The sequence below is a fragment of the Spodoptera frugiperda genome, chromosome 8 (assembly GCF_023101765.2).
Source record: "Spodoptera frugiperda isolate SF20-4 chromosome 8, AGI-APGP_CSIRO_Sfru_2.0, whole genome shotgun sequence".
NCBI classification, from domain to species: domain Eukaryota; kingdom Metazoa; phylum Arthropoda; class Insecta; order Lepidoptera; family Noctuidae; genus Spodoptera; species Spodoptera frugiperda.
Window position 1 is genome coordinate 3835481 of NC_064219.1, and position 19293 is coordinate 3854773.

The window sequence follows — 19293 nt, forward strand, 5'->3', positions numbered from 1 at the left end:
ATACAAAGCAGCCTATTCATAATTCTACGGGATAGTTGGTCCTGTCATTGTCCTGTCTACAATAATTTAAAACATTTGTATTATGTAATTAATGAGTCCTTCTTCACTTCAGTTTATCTAATTTAGCAAGAAGAGTAGCCTGATTATAAAAATCTTATCGATCATTGAATCACTGTCCTATGAAAATAATGAAATGAGGTTGTCTGATGAATATCTAAGAAACAAAACAATTTAGAAAACAAATATTGATAAGGAAATAATTTTAATCAACTTGCAAAGTATCTAACGAAATATTAAATTAAAATTGTTTCGGTAAAATAGATGAACCAAGTTGGAAGTTGGTAACCAACAACCTGTTGTCAACAGCTGACTGTGACTGTTAAAAAAAAATACATTAGATTTGATATGTCAAGCTGACTCCGGCCGGTGAAACTGTAATTTCATTTTAATTTGAAACTAACAAATAAAACTTTAATCTTAACTTTCTAGATTCTAAAATAGTTGCTGTTGCTATTACATTTTGTTATAAACTTTATAAATTGTTAAAATGGATGACAATAATCCGGAAATTTCGTTAATAATTGACGATCAAGTGTTTAAAGCAAAAAGGAATGATTTGATAGAACATAGTGATTTTTTCCGGGCTATGTTTACCGGAAACTATGTAGAAAGGGAGCGGAAACAAATATTTATCGAGGTAAACATTATTTTGTAACATTTATTGAAATCTTTGTATTTTTAAAGTGCATAATTGAAATTGGCGGTAAGACGAAAAATTTGTTTAAAAATAGCTTTTAAAAATATAATTTTGCTACATACATAGTTGTGGTAACTTAATTTCGACGTTTAATACGTTTTTGAATAAGTTAAATTACTTAAAATAATGGTTTTAATAAGTTAAATAAAACACACACACTTGCACTTTAAAACTACTTTAAAAAAAATGTCTGGTCTTATTGATTTAAATATTGTATCCTCTTGCAGGTGGTAGACGCTGCTTCCATGACTATCATATTGAGATACATAAACATAGGTTTAATAGATTTATCAGAATTTGATTTATCAACCATAGGAGACTTGGCAGTCGCTGCAGGTTTCCTACAAATAACAGAACTGACGAAACAAATAGAATATTGTTTGGAACAACAACTAACATTGGCGAACTGGTTGGAAGTTAAAGAAGTAGCATGTAACGCTGCTCTAGTCAAACTGGAGCAAAGCACCGTTGTATTTGGACTCTTCTCATTCAGTAAAATGGAGACTGAGAATATTCAATCATTAGATAAATTATACTGGTACTTAGCACATCCGTACTTGAACCTAGAGTCAGAACTACAAGTATTTAAGTTTGGTTTAAAGTGGTTACGGGAACACGAAATGGGTGCCAACACACTTTTAGTAGTAATCTGTTGCTTAGACCTAAAAAGAATATCAATCGAAGAAATTATAGAAATAAGAGACTTAATAACTGACTTTGCTAATAGTTTAGCGGAAAGAGTAATAGAATGTATATATAAATTGTTATTAGAATACGATTTGTCTCTAGACACTATAAAGGAGAAGAAGGAAGAGCTATGTCTATTGTATACTGAAAAAGTTTATACAGAAGTACTTAATTTAGTAAAAGAAAGTGTTGAACGTAAGCTAAAGTTTACACCGGCGGTGCCAATGTGGTCTAATAAGGACAAAAAACCAGAAGTATCGCAGAATTACTTATTTACATACACAGAAGATGCTGGTTTCGAAAGGTGGATGGAGGTTGCTGAACGCAACCTTTGGGGTTGGAATATTACGGCTTGGACTCCCACCCAGATTGTGGTGGTATGCGGTGAATACGGAAGAGGTTCTGGGATTTTTATGAAAGCTGTGAAAATTTATGATGTTTTTAAAAAGGAGTGGACACAACACGGAGTACAGCTACCAGCGAGGAGACACGCTGGCGTTGTGGTCGTGGATGATTCACTTTATCTGCTAGGAGGTGTCGGTGCGTTTAGGTAAGTGTCTGTTCTTCTGCATCATCTATACTAATATTATAAAGCTGAAGAGTTTGTTTGAACGCGCTAATCTCCGGAACTACTGGTCCGATTTGAATAATTCTTTTTGTGCTGGATAGCGCATTTATCGAGGAAGGTTATAGGCTATAAATCATCACGCTACGATCAATAGGAACCGAGCAGAGCGGGTGAAACCGCGCGGAAGTAGCTAGTTTTATATAAAAAAAGAATAACCTGACAATGCAAACGGCACACCTTTTAATTCCCAAAGGGGTATGCAGAGGTCCACATTACGGCACTAAATACCGCTATACAATGTACACCCACTTTTCACCATTTGTGTTCTAAGTCCCATGTAATAGTCTATTGCCATATACTGTGCACAATTCCAGACTCCGTACTACCACTGAAAAAATTTCGAAACACTGATATAATCCAGTAATACTTTGCCCGACCCGAGAATCGAACCAGATACCCCTTGTCCGGCAGTCGCACTTGCGACCACTCGACCAACGAGGCAGTGAGTAATCTGACAATGATTTGACTCACAATGTGTTGTGTGACAATGATTTGACTCAAAATTTTACTCACAATGTGTGGCATGCTTTAGAATAAAAGAAAATAAAAAACTCTTACCTGGTGACTGGCTGCAAATAAAACTAAATACATTGACAACTTTGGCAATTAATTGAAATATGTCAAAAACATACAAATTCCATAATCACCACGAAAATGTATAAAAAATAATTTATTAATTTACAATAAAATTGACAATAGTTTTTATTAGCAAAATGTTTATTAACTAAATTTCTTCCATGTTTACAATAAGTATGCATATTTTAATTGCTAAACAGAAATAAGTAAAAATAAGTGTAAAAAAAATTAAGATATATAATAATGATCGGAAGCTGCTTTAGTCAACATGTTGCAGTTGAGGGGTCCTTTACTGCAACAAACTAGACAAGTAAGTATATCTTTAAAAATAAACTTTTTCATGTATTTCCACTTAAAAAAGAATCACCCATGTTCCCCAAAAGGCCGGCAACGCACTTGTAGCACCGCTGGTCTTTCGGGTATCCATGGGCGGCGGCGATTGCTTACCATCAGGTGATCCGTCTACTCGTTTACTGGCTTATCCCATAAAAAAATGTCTTTATCTTTGCTTAAGAAAGTTTTAGTTCACTGTTTAACGTCCGAATACTTAAACGCTACTCAATGTTAAGTTGTACTTAAATATCTTGCTATCTCTGTCATTCTATAAAGAACTGATAGCGAAAGAACTAGTTTTGTGAGCGTCTTAAAATTAAGAAGCGTTTGAGTATTCGGACATAAGTATGGTAGATTAATAATCCAGGTTTTATATTTTCCAGGTCACATTCAAAAGCCCCATCTACTCTGGATACCATTCAAACCTGAAAATCTTAACAGCCCAGAAAAAGTGTTGCCAATACATTCATGCATGCTATCATTCTGGTAAAAACTTGGCAACACCAGCTGTAGCAACTGCCAATGAAATAAAACTACCCTGCTTGGTACATAAAAGTTTTACTATGTTTCATCGTCATTTTCAGCCGGAAGACGTCCACTGTTGAACAAAGGCTTCCCTCTTAGTCCAGTCTTTAGTTTTTTTTAATGTTGCCCACTAGTATTTACTCCTGTGTCGTGGGTGCGTTTACAAACATACAAGTTCACAAATACATGACAGATCTGAAAATACAATTTGTGGTTCACACAAAGCGTGCTCCGTGCGGGAATCGAACCCACTTCACGTTGCACGGTAGTCAATTGCCCGGTCACTGCGTCAACGGTGCAGTCACGAGTCAGACGTTTTCAAGTAAATTTAGGAAAAAATCGAATTCAATTTCTAAATCTTACTAATTTCTGATTTGTAGGTCCTCAACACAATGTCTCCTTCAAGTTGGTTTGCTGCTAAGGGCATATCTAATATAAGGACGAGATGTCTTTGTACCAAACAACCAGACACAACCAAGTTACTAGCAAGCTCCGCCCAGGGAATTGACATGAAACCCGCGAAACCGAAGCGAAAGGAAATAGTGGATCCTCCCGAAATACCAGAACCTTGTCCGGACGAGCCACTGCCAGGAGTGCCAGTCCCCGGTTTCCCAGATGTAACCATCCCCTTCACCCCTGATGTACCATTACCAGAATTACCCGAAATCCCCATCCCCGTTAAACCTGGAACGTTCCCCAGTAAAAATTTGCCAGGAAGACCAAAACCAATTTTCAATGAAATTCTGCCAAAATGGCGCGCACCTGTTATGCCAGATTTGGCCACGTTGTTCAACTCCCCATTGGCCCTACATAAAGTAGCTGAGAACTATAAAGCGGAATATTTAATGCTGACTTCTCAAATGGAAGTTGCTTCACAAACAAATAATTACTTTTATAAAAAATGTGGCCTGCCTGAAGGTTCGATTATACAGCCAATAGAACAGAGACTAATTTCAAAGCTATCTAAGCGTTCAAATGACGGGAGCGTTAATAATTTGATCCTCGCAATCTCAGAGTTATCTCCCGTCCAAGTCGTTGCGATTTTATCCCTACTACAAAATCAGATTTGGCTTATATCAAACATGAATAAGTTGTCTCACGGCGATTTAAATGTTGCGATGAACAAAGAAGAATTGGATAGAATGATTAGATTGGCTGCCAGATTACAAAGAGAAATTTTGCACCCTGAAAGAGTAGGAGGGACATGGTGTCTTAAATAAAATGAACCATTGCATTCTAAGTATCCAGAATGCTGAGTACTGAGTCAGCAAAACAACAAAGATATTCGCCAATTTTAAACTTAATAAATACAGGAAATGTATAGCGTAGTTTATTCCACAATCTTTTTGTAATGTTAATACAATAGATAATAGATAATTGAAGTATAAAATTGTAATTTATAATTAAAAGTAAAACATCTAAATGCATTTGGTTGTTTTATTTTATGTTTATTACCACACCATTTAAACCGAACCGACTTATTTACATACTGACATCAACCGACTTATATTACAGGGTAGTTCTAGACTCGGCAGTAGTGTATAACTTAAAAGGGAGGACATTTCGATCAATAGCGAAGTTACCTGACGCAGTGCAGGCGCCTGCCGTCTGCGTCCACAATGACGAGGTATACGTCACAGGACACAGAAACATTTATAAATACGAAGAAATTGGCCAGACGGACCGTTGGACAAAGGTCCTTGAGATGGACATCACGCCAGGTTACCTAGTGTCCTTTAAAGGGTATATTTATGTCGCCCAATGCTACTTCCCGAGCCTGTTGAGGTTCAAACCTGGAGTAGACGACTCCTTGCAGCAGATCGCTAGCTTCTGTCATCCTCCTAGAGCTATTTGTAACTTAGGTGAGTTGACTAATGTTTACCTATTCTTTTTTTTCATGTAAGAAGTAATCACACACACCATTTTTAGGAACAAAATAATGACTTTTTTATGGAATTCCGCCGTTAAACGAGAAGACGGATCACCTGATGGTAAGCAATCGCCGCCATACATGGACACTTGAAACACCAGAGGCGTCACAACTGCGTTGCGGTCCTTTTGGGGGTTAGAATTTAAGGGGTTTTGGGGAATCGGGGATTGGGAAGGAGGGTAAAGGGCCTCCGGTAACGTCACTCACACAACGTTGTTTCACATTTTTCTGTGAGGCCGTGGTATCACTCCGGTCGAGCCGGCCCATTTGTGCCGTAGCATGGCTCTCCCACACTTAATTACTATAATATTCTATATTTCAGGATACCGCCTGATAGCCGTCACATGTTCAGGAGACACATCAACAGATGTATTATGCGTAGAAGAACTACACATTGTGGGTGACGGTCACTATAACCAGAATACCGACCTCCTATGGTCGCAAACTGGGTCGGTGTTTGGAGTCAACCCGTCAGGATCATGTGCGGTGGTCATGACAATGCCTGAAATTAATCCTAATGTATCTCCGTATCACCAACGGTATATTGTAATGTATGGATAGTATACTTACGTGTTGTATTTAAAATCAATCATAAATGAGGATGGATAAGGTTCAAAATCTTTTGTACTTTTTATAGCGATAAGATTGAGTTTTGCTCGGAAAAATTAATAAGTACTGATCATTTTTTCAAACTCGTGTTGTTATAGACCATGAACTCAAGTGTAGTAAAGTTCAAAATGTCTTGTATTTTTTATAACTATAGTATCGGGTTTTGCTAAGCAAAATAGTTGGATATTTTGATATAATTTGTACTCTTAGAGATTATTTTTAATTTGTAATCATTTTTGGTCGGCTTGACCGTCTGAGGTGGGCTTTAAGCGCAAAGTTCTTTAAATTTATTTTTATTATTTTTTTTTATATTTGTAAGATATAAATGTGCGACAGACGTCTAGTCTAATTTATTATCTATTTTATTTATTGATGTTATTGATAATATCAATTTTCAAAATATCAATTGAACATTATTTCATATAATATTATGTTGTCTGTTTTCTCGCATTTTTATGTGCTCATTTTCTTTTAAAACCTAATTGCCAATCTTTTTTCTCAATCGTGCAATTCTTTCATTACCTTTATAATTATTTAAAAATCTTGATTTTTAACTATATTTTTTATATATTGTAAATGGGGATCATTAATACGCAAAAATAAACTCAAAACTGTTATTAATTTACATTTATTACGGTCATTCATTTACAAACATACTCAAAAATTATTAATTAAAATAGTACATTACAATTTGTACAAGAAATCCACAATGAATGTCAAAATAATGTTAATACTCATAATTATTCTAAGAACCGTACCTAGATAATAATAATAATTAAAAAAAAAACAAAATGACGGCATTATATGCGATCTCAATAAGACTAGTAGTCAATAATAAAATAATCTTTGCAATTAATAGGTATACAACATGAAGCCAAAAAGATTTTATACTAAAATTATTTTTGTCACTGGTATAAAATAACTTATTGTTAATTGGTAACACTTAAATATTGAAATCGTACAAATGGGACACCCTGATTGTCTCATTAGATCTTTATTTATATAATTATATTCATTGTTGTTATGTTTGAGAGTAACTGCCACACTCAGAGATATTTAATGATTATTTAAACTATTCCTTAGTAACGATTTTGTTCCTAAAATAATTGCTAAGGACTGGGTTAAGTAACCATTAAATGACTCAGAGTACGGCGGTAAGGCAGACTGTATAAAAACTATGAAGGCGATTTTATGTATTATTTCAGTATTTAAGTGCATAATAAAATAATGTTATTTACAATGAACTATAGTAGTTTATGAAACTCTTCCAAAAAGGCATTTTATACCACAAATCTGAGTTTAAAAAAAACTTAAGCATCGCTGAGATTTTCAGATTGTAATACCTAATTTAGCAGTTTCATAAACTATGTAAATCTACATTTCAATCATAAAGTTCTTTTTGAAAATAGTTTTTAATTTTCTACACATTTTATAAGAACTTTATGAAGTTAAATAGAACGTAAATATCTTATAATGTATCATAATATAATATGTTAAGGCCACTCAATGTTATGTTGAATGATACAGCACCAAATGGATCATTTGACATCCATGTTATTATGTCACAATGGCACTACAAGGACCCAATGTTACTATGTTACATAAAAAAATATTAAAAACAAAAACTTACATTATTTAAAAGCTCATATCCGTCGCATGTTTCTTAAATTCTACTATTAAATAAAAGTGATGCAAAGTATGAAAAGCATTTTATTTTGTCAATGTATTTGGCATTTACATACGAAAATTATTGGAAGCACTATTATAATTAGATCTAGAAAACAATATTTTGTGAAGAAATAAGATTATTACGAATGCATTTTCTTGGTACAAAAATATTTCTACACTATCCAAAGTTTAGCACATGATCAAGGCACGTAACGAAGGCCCTCTCCGTCGTATCTAATTAAATATTTATTAATCATGTTGTACAAATATTATATTACTTGAAACTAGGTTTTAAATCTTGCACGTTAAGATATAAACTCTTACCTATAAGGCTGTTTACACATTACGCGCGGTATTGCCACCGCCGCGGTGCCATTGCACTAGCTTTCCTCCAATTTGTATGGAGCGGCGTAGTGTGTAAACGGCCTAACAGGGTTGTCAAAGTGTGGTTTATTTAAATATTTGTATGGGCTTACTGTACTAAGGTTGTTAGTCGGTTTTACGTCCATCCTCCCGTCAGTTTATGGAAGAGATCCTCGTTCAGCGTTTGGTTGGCATCCTTGGAGCGCATCGAGAGGAAAATGTAGCCTCCTATGAATTCGTGGACCACTTTACAGTCTGCGGACTGCACTGAGAATATTATGTTGCCTTCCTGGAATTGCACCATCATGTGCTTGATCTCCCAGTTGACGTTCCATGCCTGAAAGTAAAGCAAGTTGGTTTAGTTGTTGTAATTTAGTTGATAACTAAGGGCAGTGTAAACTAATGAAATACAAGAATAGCTACTGACACGTGATTTAATATAGATGAAAATGGAAAAGATATAATATAACACCAAGTAGATAACCAGAGATGGTCTGAATGTCAAAAATGTTTAAGTAATTGAAACTATAATTGCACTTTTGTAAAGTTATTTATCAAAGTCAATCTATCATATTATTTAATTATATTATACTCCTATAGTTGTTACGATTCCCAATGAGATGATAGCGGAAACAAAAATATCTACATGGCAAAACATTTATCAGGTACATTAAATACCGATAAACGAGGTGAAAGGAAATCGATGACGTACAAGGTGAATAGAGATACAGGAACGAGGTTAATCAAGGTTAGGAAAATGTTTTAACATCAATCCAACGTATCCACCCCTCGTATCTATTTCACCCATTTTACCGTTACTATATACTCTTACTAACCTTCATATCACTAAACCGCCACGTCTTGATATGGTCCCCGGTGTTAGGGTCGAGCCGCATGATCCTGTTGTTGGCGATGCTGATGATCTCATCTCTCTTGTGTCCCATGAAGCGGACGACAAACATCGTCTGTCCGTAGTCTCGCAGGTTCTGCCACGTTTTGATGTACTGCAGCTTCGCTTCGAGGAGTGGGAGGTCTTTTACGTTCGCGTGGCTTTCGAGGACGCGTTGTGTGAACTGTAGGGGAAAGCTTAGTTGAAATATGTTTTCATAGAAGCTGAGTTTTGTTCTCTGTTGTAAGTTTTTGGCAAGTTAGTGTTAATAGAAGCATCTAACTAGTAGTTGTTTGGCCATATCAAACAGACAAACTCTTCAGCTTTATAATACATTGTACCAAAATGTTTACAGGGTTAAACATTAACTATTGAATTAAAATGAAATTAGATACAATTTTGGAATTTTAATTAATCAACTGGATTAAGACATAATTTGTTAGCTAGTTCTAAACTTTTCAGAGTTTTCATGGCTTACACAATAAGTGAGTAAAACATTCTAGAATACACAAAATCTTACAACAAAACAAATAATCAGCAACAAACTAATTTCACAGATTCACAGATCATGTCTAAAGGTGTGAAACAACCACAACAATACCTTACACTAGCACAAATAAACTACATTTCTGCACAATTACCTTGCTCTTCAGCTTCTTCAGGAACCGTGGCGCGAGGTAGTTCTCGGGCTGCAGATGGTCGAGATGCGGCAGCGAGTGTTGGTTGAGCGCGGCGGCGGGCTGCGGCCGCTGCAGCTGCAGCAGCGAGCGCACGGCCGCAGCCTCCGTCGCGAACGCCGAGTCTGCTAGCGAACGACCTCTAGAACCCAGGCGACAGGCGGCTACCCATTCCGCGTATTGATCCTCCTGTAATTAAACGGCAAAATTAATTATGGTTTACATAGATTTTTAAGGATGTAAGAAAATACTGATGACTGTTGAAGCGAAAGAGGTATGTTAGATACCAAGCTATTGGCGTTCTATTGTCTGGGCCTACCCCCATGGGAGACAAGCGTGATGTTATGTAACTTGACTAGTTTCAAGCCTCGCTTAGGATTTATAGTCATAAGTAGCATGGCGTAACAAACGATACGGGAGTCTCGTAACGGTCGCATAATGGTGCGGTACGACGTTAGCTTTTTAATATAGAAGTTTATTTGAATATTCCTGCAATGTGTACCTACGTAAATATGTATGTAATGATAAATTTATATGACTTAGCTCAGGCAGTACCTATTTACCAGTACCTACATTTAATTTTTATCAACATGTTAGCCGCAAAATGAAACTCTTATAGATTACGTAATCAAAGATGGTTAGTGCAGAGTGACAACTATGATTAGATCATCAATTGTAGAATATAACTATAACCTTACACAGAAAGTTCATCATACATAATTCATCTACTATATGTGTTATACTTACATTTTCACATTTGAGCCACATTTCGTGCATGGCGTCCTCAGCAGGCACCTCCAGCTTGATGCTGTAGCGGCCGGACGCGGGGTGCGCGTCTGGAGTCACCTGGGTAAGGAGTAATATACATTTAAATTAACATCTAGCAAATATTCAAGGTCCACTGTTGAATAGAAGTTTTATCTATGGCGTAGTACTACTTTATATACTCATGTCACAACTATTTATAAAATATTCGTTCGTATAACAAGGTAAATTAAATACAAAATAACTGTAATATAATGCAACGTCACGCCTTTTACGACCCGAAGGGATAGGCAGAGGTGCAAATTACTACCACTACCACTAGTGCTACCACTGAAAATTTTTTGGAAAACCGAAAAAAGCACAGTAATCTTTTGCACAAAACGGGAATCAAACAGCTTGTCCGGCAGTCGCCCTTGCGAACACTCTACCAACGAGGTAGTCTGACTATAATATTTTCAGAAAAATCCACAACTGTAAGCTTTTATAAGTAGTCAAAGTCCCTTACCTCAGCTCCACGCAGTTCAACAGCATAGGACGGGGGCTCGCCCTTCCCGGCGGCCTCGCGAGACGAGTGGATGCGCAGCACGCCGTCACGACACGACACCCAGCCGCGCTTGTACGCCTTCAGGGTAAAACGTTTGGGCCTGGAGGACATACATGAAGAATTATAATCAGGAATAATGATAATATTAGTTGAATAGTTCTATAAAACATTTTTTTATTTGGATTTAAGAGGGTGCGGGATTTGAGATTTGGAAATGGATGATTTTATGAGTTTTTTAACCAATTAAATCAAATTGAGATGTGTGTACTCATTATCTTGCTTTCTACCATGATCAGTGCAATGGTAAATACTAGTCTCAATTTTCAGTAAAGAGAATAACATGGATGCTAGAGAATTCTACCTAAAGGGAATAATACATAATTCTCTTTAGTATTTAGATAGATATTAAAAGTCTGGTACAAACAACAAATACGGTACTTAAAAGGTATGGTACATAAATACAACAGATACAATATATTAATTGGACAGTTTGGTAATTAATATTGATAATATTAATTGGAATCACTATTATTTGGTTATCAATACACTAACGACATTTAAATACAAATTAATAAACTTTTAGAACAACAAAATACATAATACAGTTTGGAAAACATTAATCAAACAATATTCACAATTTATTCAATCGATTTTGAACCCAATTTTCGTGTACTTTAAGCTGTATTTGTCTCAGCCAGCTTATAACTGCATTAATTTGTTATCCATCTTATGATAAAGTCTGTATGGTTCAAAATCGATTGCCTTTCTGTAAATATCAATATTAAAAATGACTACAGTTAATATCTAATGGAATTAAAGAGTTAACGATTAAAGGCTGAATACTCAAACGCCATTCATTATTTTTATGTTGATATTTAGTATACCTAATAATTACTAGGTATTATCCTAACACTGGTATCAAATAACATTTATAAAGGTTTTCAAAATAGTCTTCACTTTGAGCCACGGACCATGAGATAGACTGTAACTTTAACGCGTAGTGCGTTTGACTAAGGGATTACACTTGTTGTGTCACTAAGATGCGACACTAACGTTTTTAATTCGATAAGACATATATGTGGGATGGCTTAATTTTTTGCTTGATTCAAGCAATAACATTTTAAAATGATCAGGCAGATCTGTCCTCCACTTGTAACCTATTCTGTACTCTGGTCTGTTTGTGTCGAAGCAAGCTAAAGGTAGCGTTTGAGTATTCATTAGTAAAAGGTTGTAAACATACAAAAGTGGGTTAAATATGTGGTATGGGGGTTTATGACAAGTATCTTACGCGAAGGCACAGTATTCGTTGTTACACTTGCTGGCCGCCAAGATGGAAGAAACAAATATTATGTAAATATATAGAAATAATAGAAATAGAAGTAATAAGATATATGTACAGCAGTTCAAGCTACAACTTTTGTTTCATTGGATTTTCGACTTTATTATATCTTTATATAAAGTTGAAAATCGAATAACAGAATATGACAGAAAGAAGTAATTTTCTGCTCTATTATTTCTCACCGATAAGGTTGAAAATCGAATACAAGAATTTATCAGAAAAGGTTAGCTTGATCTGCTGGTCTGTATGTAGAATAATAATATATGATATACATTCTATACTTATAGAGATAGAATTTAGAATTGTTATTGACGAATATGTTTTGAAAGATAAAAGAAAAAATAGCTAGTATGATATGAAAACTACCTATAGAGAATTCAGAAGAATGTATAAGACATAAACCTACAAAATAACAAATAAAAACATACCCTAAACACAACAACATACAGTTCAAATTCCTACCTAACAAAAAAATCTACCTACCTACAATCTGCAAACTAAAACCAACCTTACGACCTAAAAAATAAGATTTAAATTAAAAAAAAAACTTACCTAAGGTACTTAAGATAGGAAGCGAGTTCGGGTACATGTGTGATATCGTTATGTGGCGCGGGTCCGCCTTCCAATTGAGTTTGTAAGGCAGAGAGTGCCGCATCAATTTCGTCCTCCGGCGCATTCGCTTGGGACGTGGCTGTACCATCCGCCGCATCCAAACTACCACCGGCTAACGTTTGTAACTCGATTTGGAGCTGTAATTGTAAGAGGTTAGAGTTTATAATTGTTTGGAAGTGATATGGAAAGATTTGAATTTTTGGTCGAAAATGATATGTGTTACAATTGTATTCTAGGAAATCAAATGCAAAACGAGCATAAGCATTTTCATTAAGTCTAAAAACTTAAATCCACTCAATTAGGTCTTCTTTGAATCAAAATATTGCCCAAAGACGTGCCCAAAATATGCCAATGGATCGCCATCTCTGGCCTAGTATCAATTCATTTATCAATTATACATTTATAAAAAATATAGATATTATTAAAGACTCAAAATTGATCAGGCGAGATGGTGAGCCCACTGATATTATTGGAAAAGACTCAAAATTGACCTGGTTAATTTTTAGTCTATATATCATATATCAGTATTTTTTTGACGTTATCATCTTTTTAGTAGGAATTAAGGACAAAAAATTATCCCCACATTTACCTGTAACGCAGCAAATAAAAGCATTTCCTCCTCAGTACACTGTACTTCTTGGTTCAGTATCTGCCAACGGGCTTGCTGGTACAGCTGGTTCAGTCGCGCCGCGTCCTGCGCACGCGCAGTCAGGTCGAAGAACGAGTAGAACTTGAAGCGAAGCTGTAGCGTGTTCCATTCTCGGACGTACTGCTCCATTATGGACAGAGATGAGTCCAGCCAACTGTGGAAATGGAATAATACATGTTTAATGAGCTAGGTACAGCCATGATAGAGGTGTGTGTATTAATGTATGTATGTATTAATTAAACATAGGGGAGAGAAATTGTTGAGGTCTCTTGACCTCCTATTTTTTTTTAATCCTTTGCCTACGGTATGATTCTCTCCTGTGTCGTGGGTGTGTTTACAGACATACAAGTTCCCATACATGACATCCAGACCCGAAATAAAAAATTGTGGATCACACACAGAGTTGCTTCGTGCGGGAATCGAACTCGCAACACATTGCACGGCAGTCGGTTGTCCAGTCACTGCGTCCTCAACACACATTTCGCCTAATGGGTACATAACAGACGAACTTGTCAATACATCTGTCAACATTCCAGACTCGATATCATTGAGATTTTTTAAATTAAAAAGCAATTAACTTTGGGCGACATCATCAACACATTATTCATTTATAACGATTTCAATAAAACAAATTATGTCAATAACTTGGCTTCGGAAACAAGAAGGTCAATGGTATAGGTTAGACATATTATGTAAATACCTACTAAAACACAATTTAATTTAATTGTACGTTATTTTGAACCAATAATATTTTAAACACATGATTATCATATATAGAAGTATGCGGAAAAATCACACAAAATACATAATGTAAATTAATACGTACCCGACATTCATTCTAGCACGTTCCATGAGAGATTTGGGCGTTAATAGAGACTCTCGTGATTGGGTGTCGGGCTCTAAGGGGGAGTCTGCTAGAGACAGCTCGGCTAGAGAATCTAGGGCGTCTAGAGAGGCAGCCCTAGGTGGGGTGCTACCGTAGCCCCCATCGCTGGAGCCGTCACTCTGTGTGCTGTACAAACCACCGTAACGACGGAGTGTGCCATTCTGGAAAGGGGACAATAGCTTTATTATAACTGTGAGACATACTAAATCAATTATTATGTTATTGGCTTGCTCACGTAAATGTTTGACGAGGAACTCGACTAGTTTCAAGCTATACTAGAGGCTCATATTCATGAGATTCCGCGACACACGTCTCGGCGATTGTTACATAAGTAAGCCGATAACATGATAATTAGGGACAATAAATAGCTTTTACGTTTTGAAGATCATATTACATTTGTATCATATAAAGGGTAAAATTAGTTTTGAAGCTGGTAGAGAAAAGAACAGACTCCAATTTTTAATCAACGCCAAAAATAGTAGTGAACCAATAGTAATCTTGAACAGGAAAATTTATTACTAAACTTATTCAAGTAATACAAACAGTGCATGACACGAAGCAGATGCATTTTCCTGCACCAATTTAGTTTAAACCGATGAATAAAAATGTTATAAATAACCCGTGAATTCTGTGTAATCAACGTATGAGCTCATAGTTCGGGTTTTACAAGTACGCCATGTTGTTTTACCACATTTTTGAAAAATTTCGCAACTAGACTAAAACGCTTCAATATACATACTTAATATGTGTTGCAAGGTTAAAAATGTACTGATGAAAATATGAAATGTTAAACGTAAAACCTTGGTTTCCGCAAGGGGCGATATTGGGACCAACTTAACTTATGTGTACAATAACGACTATCTGAAAGTTTTAGAATTAGATATAGACATCACCAAGACAAAACTTACTTGTTGTGCAACCGGGGTAGCGGAGAGTGATCGTGGTGGTGGTGGTGTCGCAGGACAGGGTCCATTGGACCTGTCCAAACTATTTGAAGAGCCTCTGGTGGCTGCTATAAACGTGTTTGTGTCTGGAGGCGACTTTATCCTTTTCGCTTCCTTCAAGTTCTGGTAGTTTTGTTTAAGATGGGAAGGTTCTAAGGGATAACAGAGGGAGAGTTCCTCTGGGTGTCGAATACCTGCAAGAGAAAATAAGATTATCGTCTCAAGAGTAGGTATTCGATCTTCTTATTTGTGAAAGAAATAACGTATGGAAACAGATTTTAATAAAAAAATATTCAATAACAACACACTAAACTGATCAAAGATGGTTATAAAAAACAGTAGCTATTTTCGTCTACCAAACTTGAAAAGGCAAATGTTCTCATAAACAAATAACAATATTAAATAGTGGTAATATCAAGAGCGAACATCGAATGGGTCCTTCAGAATAAACATTCGAGTTTTACGAGTTGATCGACTTTACGAGCATTAACATTTGGACGAGATAAAATAGAGGTACATTGATGTTCGAACTTAGTTCTTGTGGCCGAATAAGGCATAAAAGTCAGATCGTAAATCGACTAACCGTTACAAAGTGTTGAAACGTAAAACTTCTCGATATAAAACCAATACGACCTTTACTATTTCCAAAGAAAATGATATTGGAAAACATCGATGAAGATTTTAACGGTATGATTAGGTAAAATTTCTGGTTGTATCTAAATTGGGATCTTGTGGTTTTATGTGCTTAGAGATTGCTTCTTACAATATCATTTGCTTAAGACCATTCGATAGAATTTAAATTTCCAATATCTAAATGAATAAATAAATATAATCGCAGTGCAATAATCAACAGTCAATAAAATGTTGAGCCACAATACAACTGATTTGATCAATACCAACCAATTTAATAATATCGATACAATCAATAACATAGAAAGAATACTTACCAAGACTTTTACAAAGTTGTACAACGGCGCTAAAGGTGTCTATAGAGAAGTCAATCTTGCAGTCAATGTATCTGAGGTCCGGGAGCTGGATTCTGATTGGTTTGTGCATAGGAGTGAAGTGGAGAGTGGCGTCTGCATGGACTCCGTATTGGTCCAATGTGTGCTTCGGTCTAGACAACCATTTGTTGCGTGTGGGCCACCAGAGTGCGTGATCTGACCAGTCCTTTTTGAATTCTGAAAAAGGATAAAACAGTATTTGAATCAAATATATTCGGCAGTTTCAATAGACACACAGATAGAGATGAAACTTTTAAATTAATATTAGTGGTATAAGTGCTGTTTTCAGAACAAATTTAGATATTAAAGTACAGTTTCATTACAGATACACGTGAACTATTGTAGGTAGAGAAACGTCTATTTATGTGATCATTCATAACAAGAAAATAAAATATGTAGTCTTCTATATAATTTCTAATACTAAACTAGTGTCAACTTTCAATACTGCGTGAGAAATGTTTCTTTACAACACCACCTATACTAGCAAATATGAATAGTGACTCGTGAGAGTTAGCACATAATTAAATAAACTGCGAAGTTTCTTCATTGACCATCATACCCTTGACGACCATAATAAAATGAAACATAGAGAAAACGCTATAAAGCCAGCTGTAAAAATAACCAAGTGTTTGTAATAAAAGAATAACAAGACCTTTATAGATAGGTAGGAAACAATGAATGAAGGAGTTAAGTGAAACCAACACTCTAAATGCACATGGCTGTCATTAAGGATGAATGAAAGAAATCTCATCATCTGGCGAACGAAGTCGTCGACGAAAAAACGATCGGATTGACGTCATGTGTAAAGGATGAACTGTAAAACATTGTAGAGCTTCGGGAACCCTTTCTACCGCAAGATGAGCGTGCAGGGGAGCTACGGACATACTGGTTTTCGCTGTCGTGTTGATTTTGTTTCGCTTCCGTTGAACCGTGAGTCACGTGAGCTGTAGCCGTAGACGAACAAACTATAACATCTAATTTGCTATGAGTCATAGTAAGAAAAACCTTACAGATTGAAACACTTTTAAGGTGCGCTGTGATTTCAAGTTCATTGGACCGATTGATTTTGTTCTGAGAAGAGATTATGGTCATTTGTTGCTGTGGTAATATGTTGAATTTATTCATAAAACAGTTAGGTATTACGCTTTGGATATAAAGGAAAACTGTTGTTTTTGTGTCCGTTGCCAGTACAAACCGCAGTATACATACATAAATAAGTCCTTACGTGAATATTTACATAATAATTTACTAGAACCCGTTAGGTAGATGTTTGCGTGGACTGGTAGTAAATCAGTAGCTGTTCAAATGCTGGGTAGTATTTAGATTCCAATCGCTTCATTTGTTTATTGTGTATGCAAGATGCAAGACGAAGCAGAACAACTGAAGATTGAAGGTAAAGAGTGAACAGTGGACTAATAGAACAAGTATTATTATTTAGCAATGGCCTTTCAACTCGGATCATTATCAATCTATTAGAATTCATTCATAACTTTATAGTACCATGTAATTAGTCCTGGTAATCATATAATGTGCAGTCTTGTAAGACCATCACCTAACCGACCCCTTGTTTTATTCTAAACAAAGTGCATCAACAACATTGTTCGGTAACTAGAACAGTTTATTTATAAACATGATGAATTGTTGTCTGCTGCAGTTATAAATAAAGTGGTTGGGAATGACGAGAATATATTGGAAGTATTGGACGGTTTGTGTCAAGGTGTAAATGTAGACTTGACATCAGACAATCAGAACAGGCCAAATGTGGTCACAGACGATAATGAGGTCTAGAAGGAGGTCAATGATGTCTAAATGTTCGATATAATTTGCGGGTCAAAAATCGAGAAACCCGAAAGCTAAAGGCTATCGCAGACGATTTTTTTTTTACTTTTCATGGAGATTATAGCGACACTTTTAAAGGCTGTAGGTACTTTTAGTTGATGTTGCAGTTGTAAATAAAGTATTCTGAATGAAAGACAAAAGAACCACAACAACGATTATTCTCCGGCTGTTTAGACTTCGGTTAGCACTCGCAGTTGAAGCATAAAATATGGTACAGAGAAACTGATTCAATGATATATTTATTTCTAGGAAAAACGTGACATACAGCAATCACGTTTTACTATAATAAAGATGACGTCATCCCATCGATCATTAAATTGTATGACCTGAGTAGAACATGTTCAACGTGGCCCGCATAACCCGCACTCAGCTTATGAGTCACAATGTCAAAATGTGCATCGGCAGAGTAGAGCGATGCAGTCAGCCTTTCAAGACTCATCTGTTTATTTTACTCAATATCATTTGTTTTGCACGACGACCTACTGCGTTGAAGAACACATACTTTTGCAAAATTCCAACATTATCATCTCATGTTAGGTATACAGCAGTGCTTCCTATTAGAATTTTAATTACATTATTCAACGTAAGCATCAACATATAAATAGACTTCATCATTATCGGCGTGTAAACACATTGCCATATAGTAACAATGCACATAGATAGCAGGTTCGGCTCCTGCGGAGTGTATGACCATATTTGTTCACAGATAAGTTGGATAGACGCGTTTCGCATCTACCGCTTTCGCAATTTTACCACCCCGATCACGTAGTGTGATTTCTTGCTCAAGAGATACTTTAGGATTCTAAAATTCCTTTGTTGGAAACATGTTTCCTATACCGCGAAGAAGCTTGGCTAAAATGTTGCCGCATCCAAAAGAGACATCGTTAAACATGAAGCTGTAGTCAAATAAGGAGGATGTACGCAAGCACCACATAATACCAGATTCTGATAGTGTATTTGCAATTCCAATGCAATGTTTATATTTTGAGATAATTCACGAGAAGATAAACATAACCGATAACTACGAGTACAAGGTGAAACGGTTAAACGCAGTTGTTAAAATATTTTA

The 19293-nt window shown here is 35.9% G+C and overlaps 3 protein-coding genes across 4 annotated transcripts; 2 read left to right on the top strand and 1 right to left on the bottom strand.

The window, feature by feature from the left end:
• The first annotated feature begins 384 nt into the window (after positions 1 to 384).
• LOC118275473 (kelch repeat and BTB domain-containing protein 2) lies at positions 385 to 7010 on the top strand. Its single transcript, XM_035593452.2, has 4 exons — positions 385 to 697; positions 985 to 1994; positions 5022 to 5368; positions 5759 to 7010. Exons 1-4 carry the CDS (start codon positions 548 to 550, stop codon positions 5995 to 5997), a joined length of 1746 nt encoding a protein of 581 aa, XP_035449345.2. The 5' UTR covers positions 385 to 547; the 3' UTR covers positions 5998 to 7010.
• On the top strand, positions 2672 to 4933 carry LOC118275474 (uncharacterized). Its single transcript, XM_035593453.2, has 3 exons — positions 2672 to 2958; positions 3365 to 3526; positions 3887 to 4933. Exons 1-3 carry the CDS (start codon positions 2917 to 2919, stop codon positions 4724 to 4726), a joined length of 1044 nt encoding a protein of 347 aa, XP_035449346.2. The 5' UTR covers positions 2672 to 2916; the 3' UTR covers positions 4727 to 4933.
• Positions 6658 to 16605, bottom strand: LOC118275325 (unc-112-related protein). Of its 2 annotated transcripts, XM_050695635.1 has the most exons (11): positions 16329 to 16605; positions 15346 to 15575; positions 14378 to 14598; positions 13492 to 13705; positions 12843 to 13039; positions 12240 to 12269; positions 10913 to 11051; positions 10390 to 10488; positions 9607 to 9831; positions 8913 to 9149; positions 6658 to 8413 (listed from the first exon to the last, which is right to left on the bottom strand). In XM_050695635.1, exons 1-11 carry the CDS (start codon positions 16435 to 16437, stop codon positions 8213 to 8215), a joined length of 1902 nt encoding a protein of 633 aa, XP_050551592.1. In that variant the 5' UTR covers positions 16438 to 16605; the 3' UTR covers positions 6658 to 8212. The 2 variants fall into 2 exon arrangements, with proteins under 2 accessions (XP_050551592.1, XP_050551591.1); XM_050695634.1 differs by lacking the exon at positions 12240 to 12269 and having other exon boundaries at positions 16329 to 16600.
• Between the last annotated feature and the right edge of the window lie 2688 nt (positions 16606 to 19293).

Bases quoted from the DNA above. Each gene is read 5' to 3' on its own strand.
- LOC118275325 (XM_050695635.1), bottom strand. From the start codon at position 16,437: ATGCACAAACCAATCAGAATCCAGCTCCCGGACCTCAGATACATTGAC. The intron at 13,706-14,377 runs GTACGTATTAAT...CCATTTCCACAG, and splicing joins CGTGCTAGAATGAATGTCGG to TTGGCTGGACTCATCTCTGT. The intron at 10,489-10,912 runs GTAAGGGACTTT...CTCCTTACCCAG, and splicing joins TTGAACTGCGTGGAGCTGAG to GTGACTCCAGACGCGCACCC.
- LOC118275474 (XM_035593453.2), top strand. From the start codon at position 2,917: ATGTTGCAGTTGAGGGGTCCTTTACTGCAACAAACTAGACAA. The intron at 2,959-3,364 runs GTAAGTATATCT...TATATTTTCCAG, and splicing joins TACTGCAACAAACTAGACAA to GTCACATTCAAAAGCCCCAT. The intron at 3,527-3,886 runs GTACATAAAAGT...TCTGATTTGTAG, and splicing joins AAATAAAACTACCCTGCTTG to GTCCTCAACACAATGTCTCC.
- LOC118275473 (XM_035593452.2), top strand. From the start codon at position 548: ATGGATGACAATAATCCGGAAATTTCGTTAATAATTGACGATCAAGTG. The intron at 698-984 runs GTAAACATTATT...ATCCTCTTGCAG, and splicing joins GGAAACAAATATTTATCGAG to GTGGTAGACGCTGCTTCCAT. The intron at 5,369-5,758 runs GTGAGTTGACTA...TCTATATTTCAG, and splicing joins TAGAGCTATTTGTAACTTAG to GATACCGCCTGATAGCCGTC.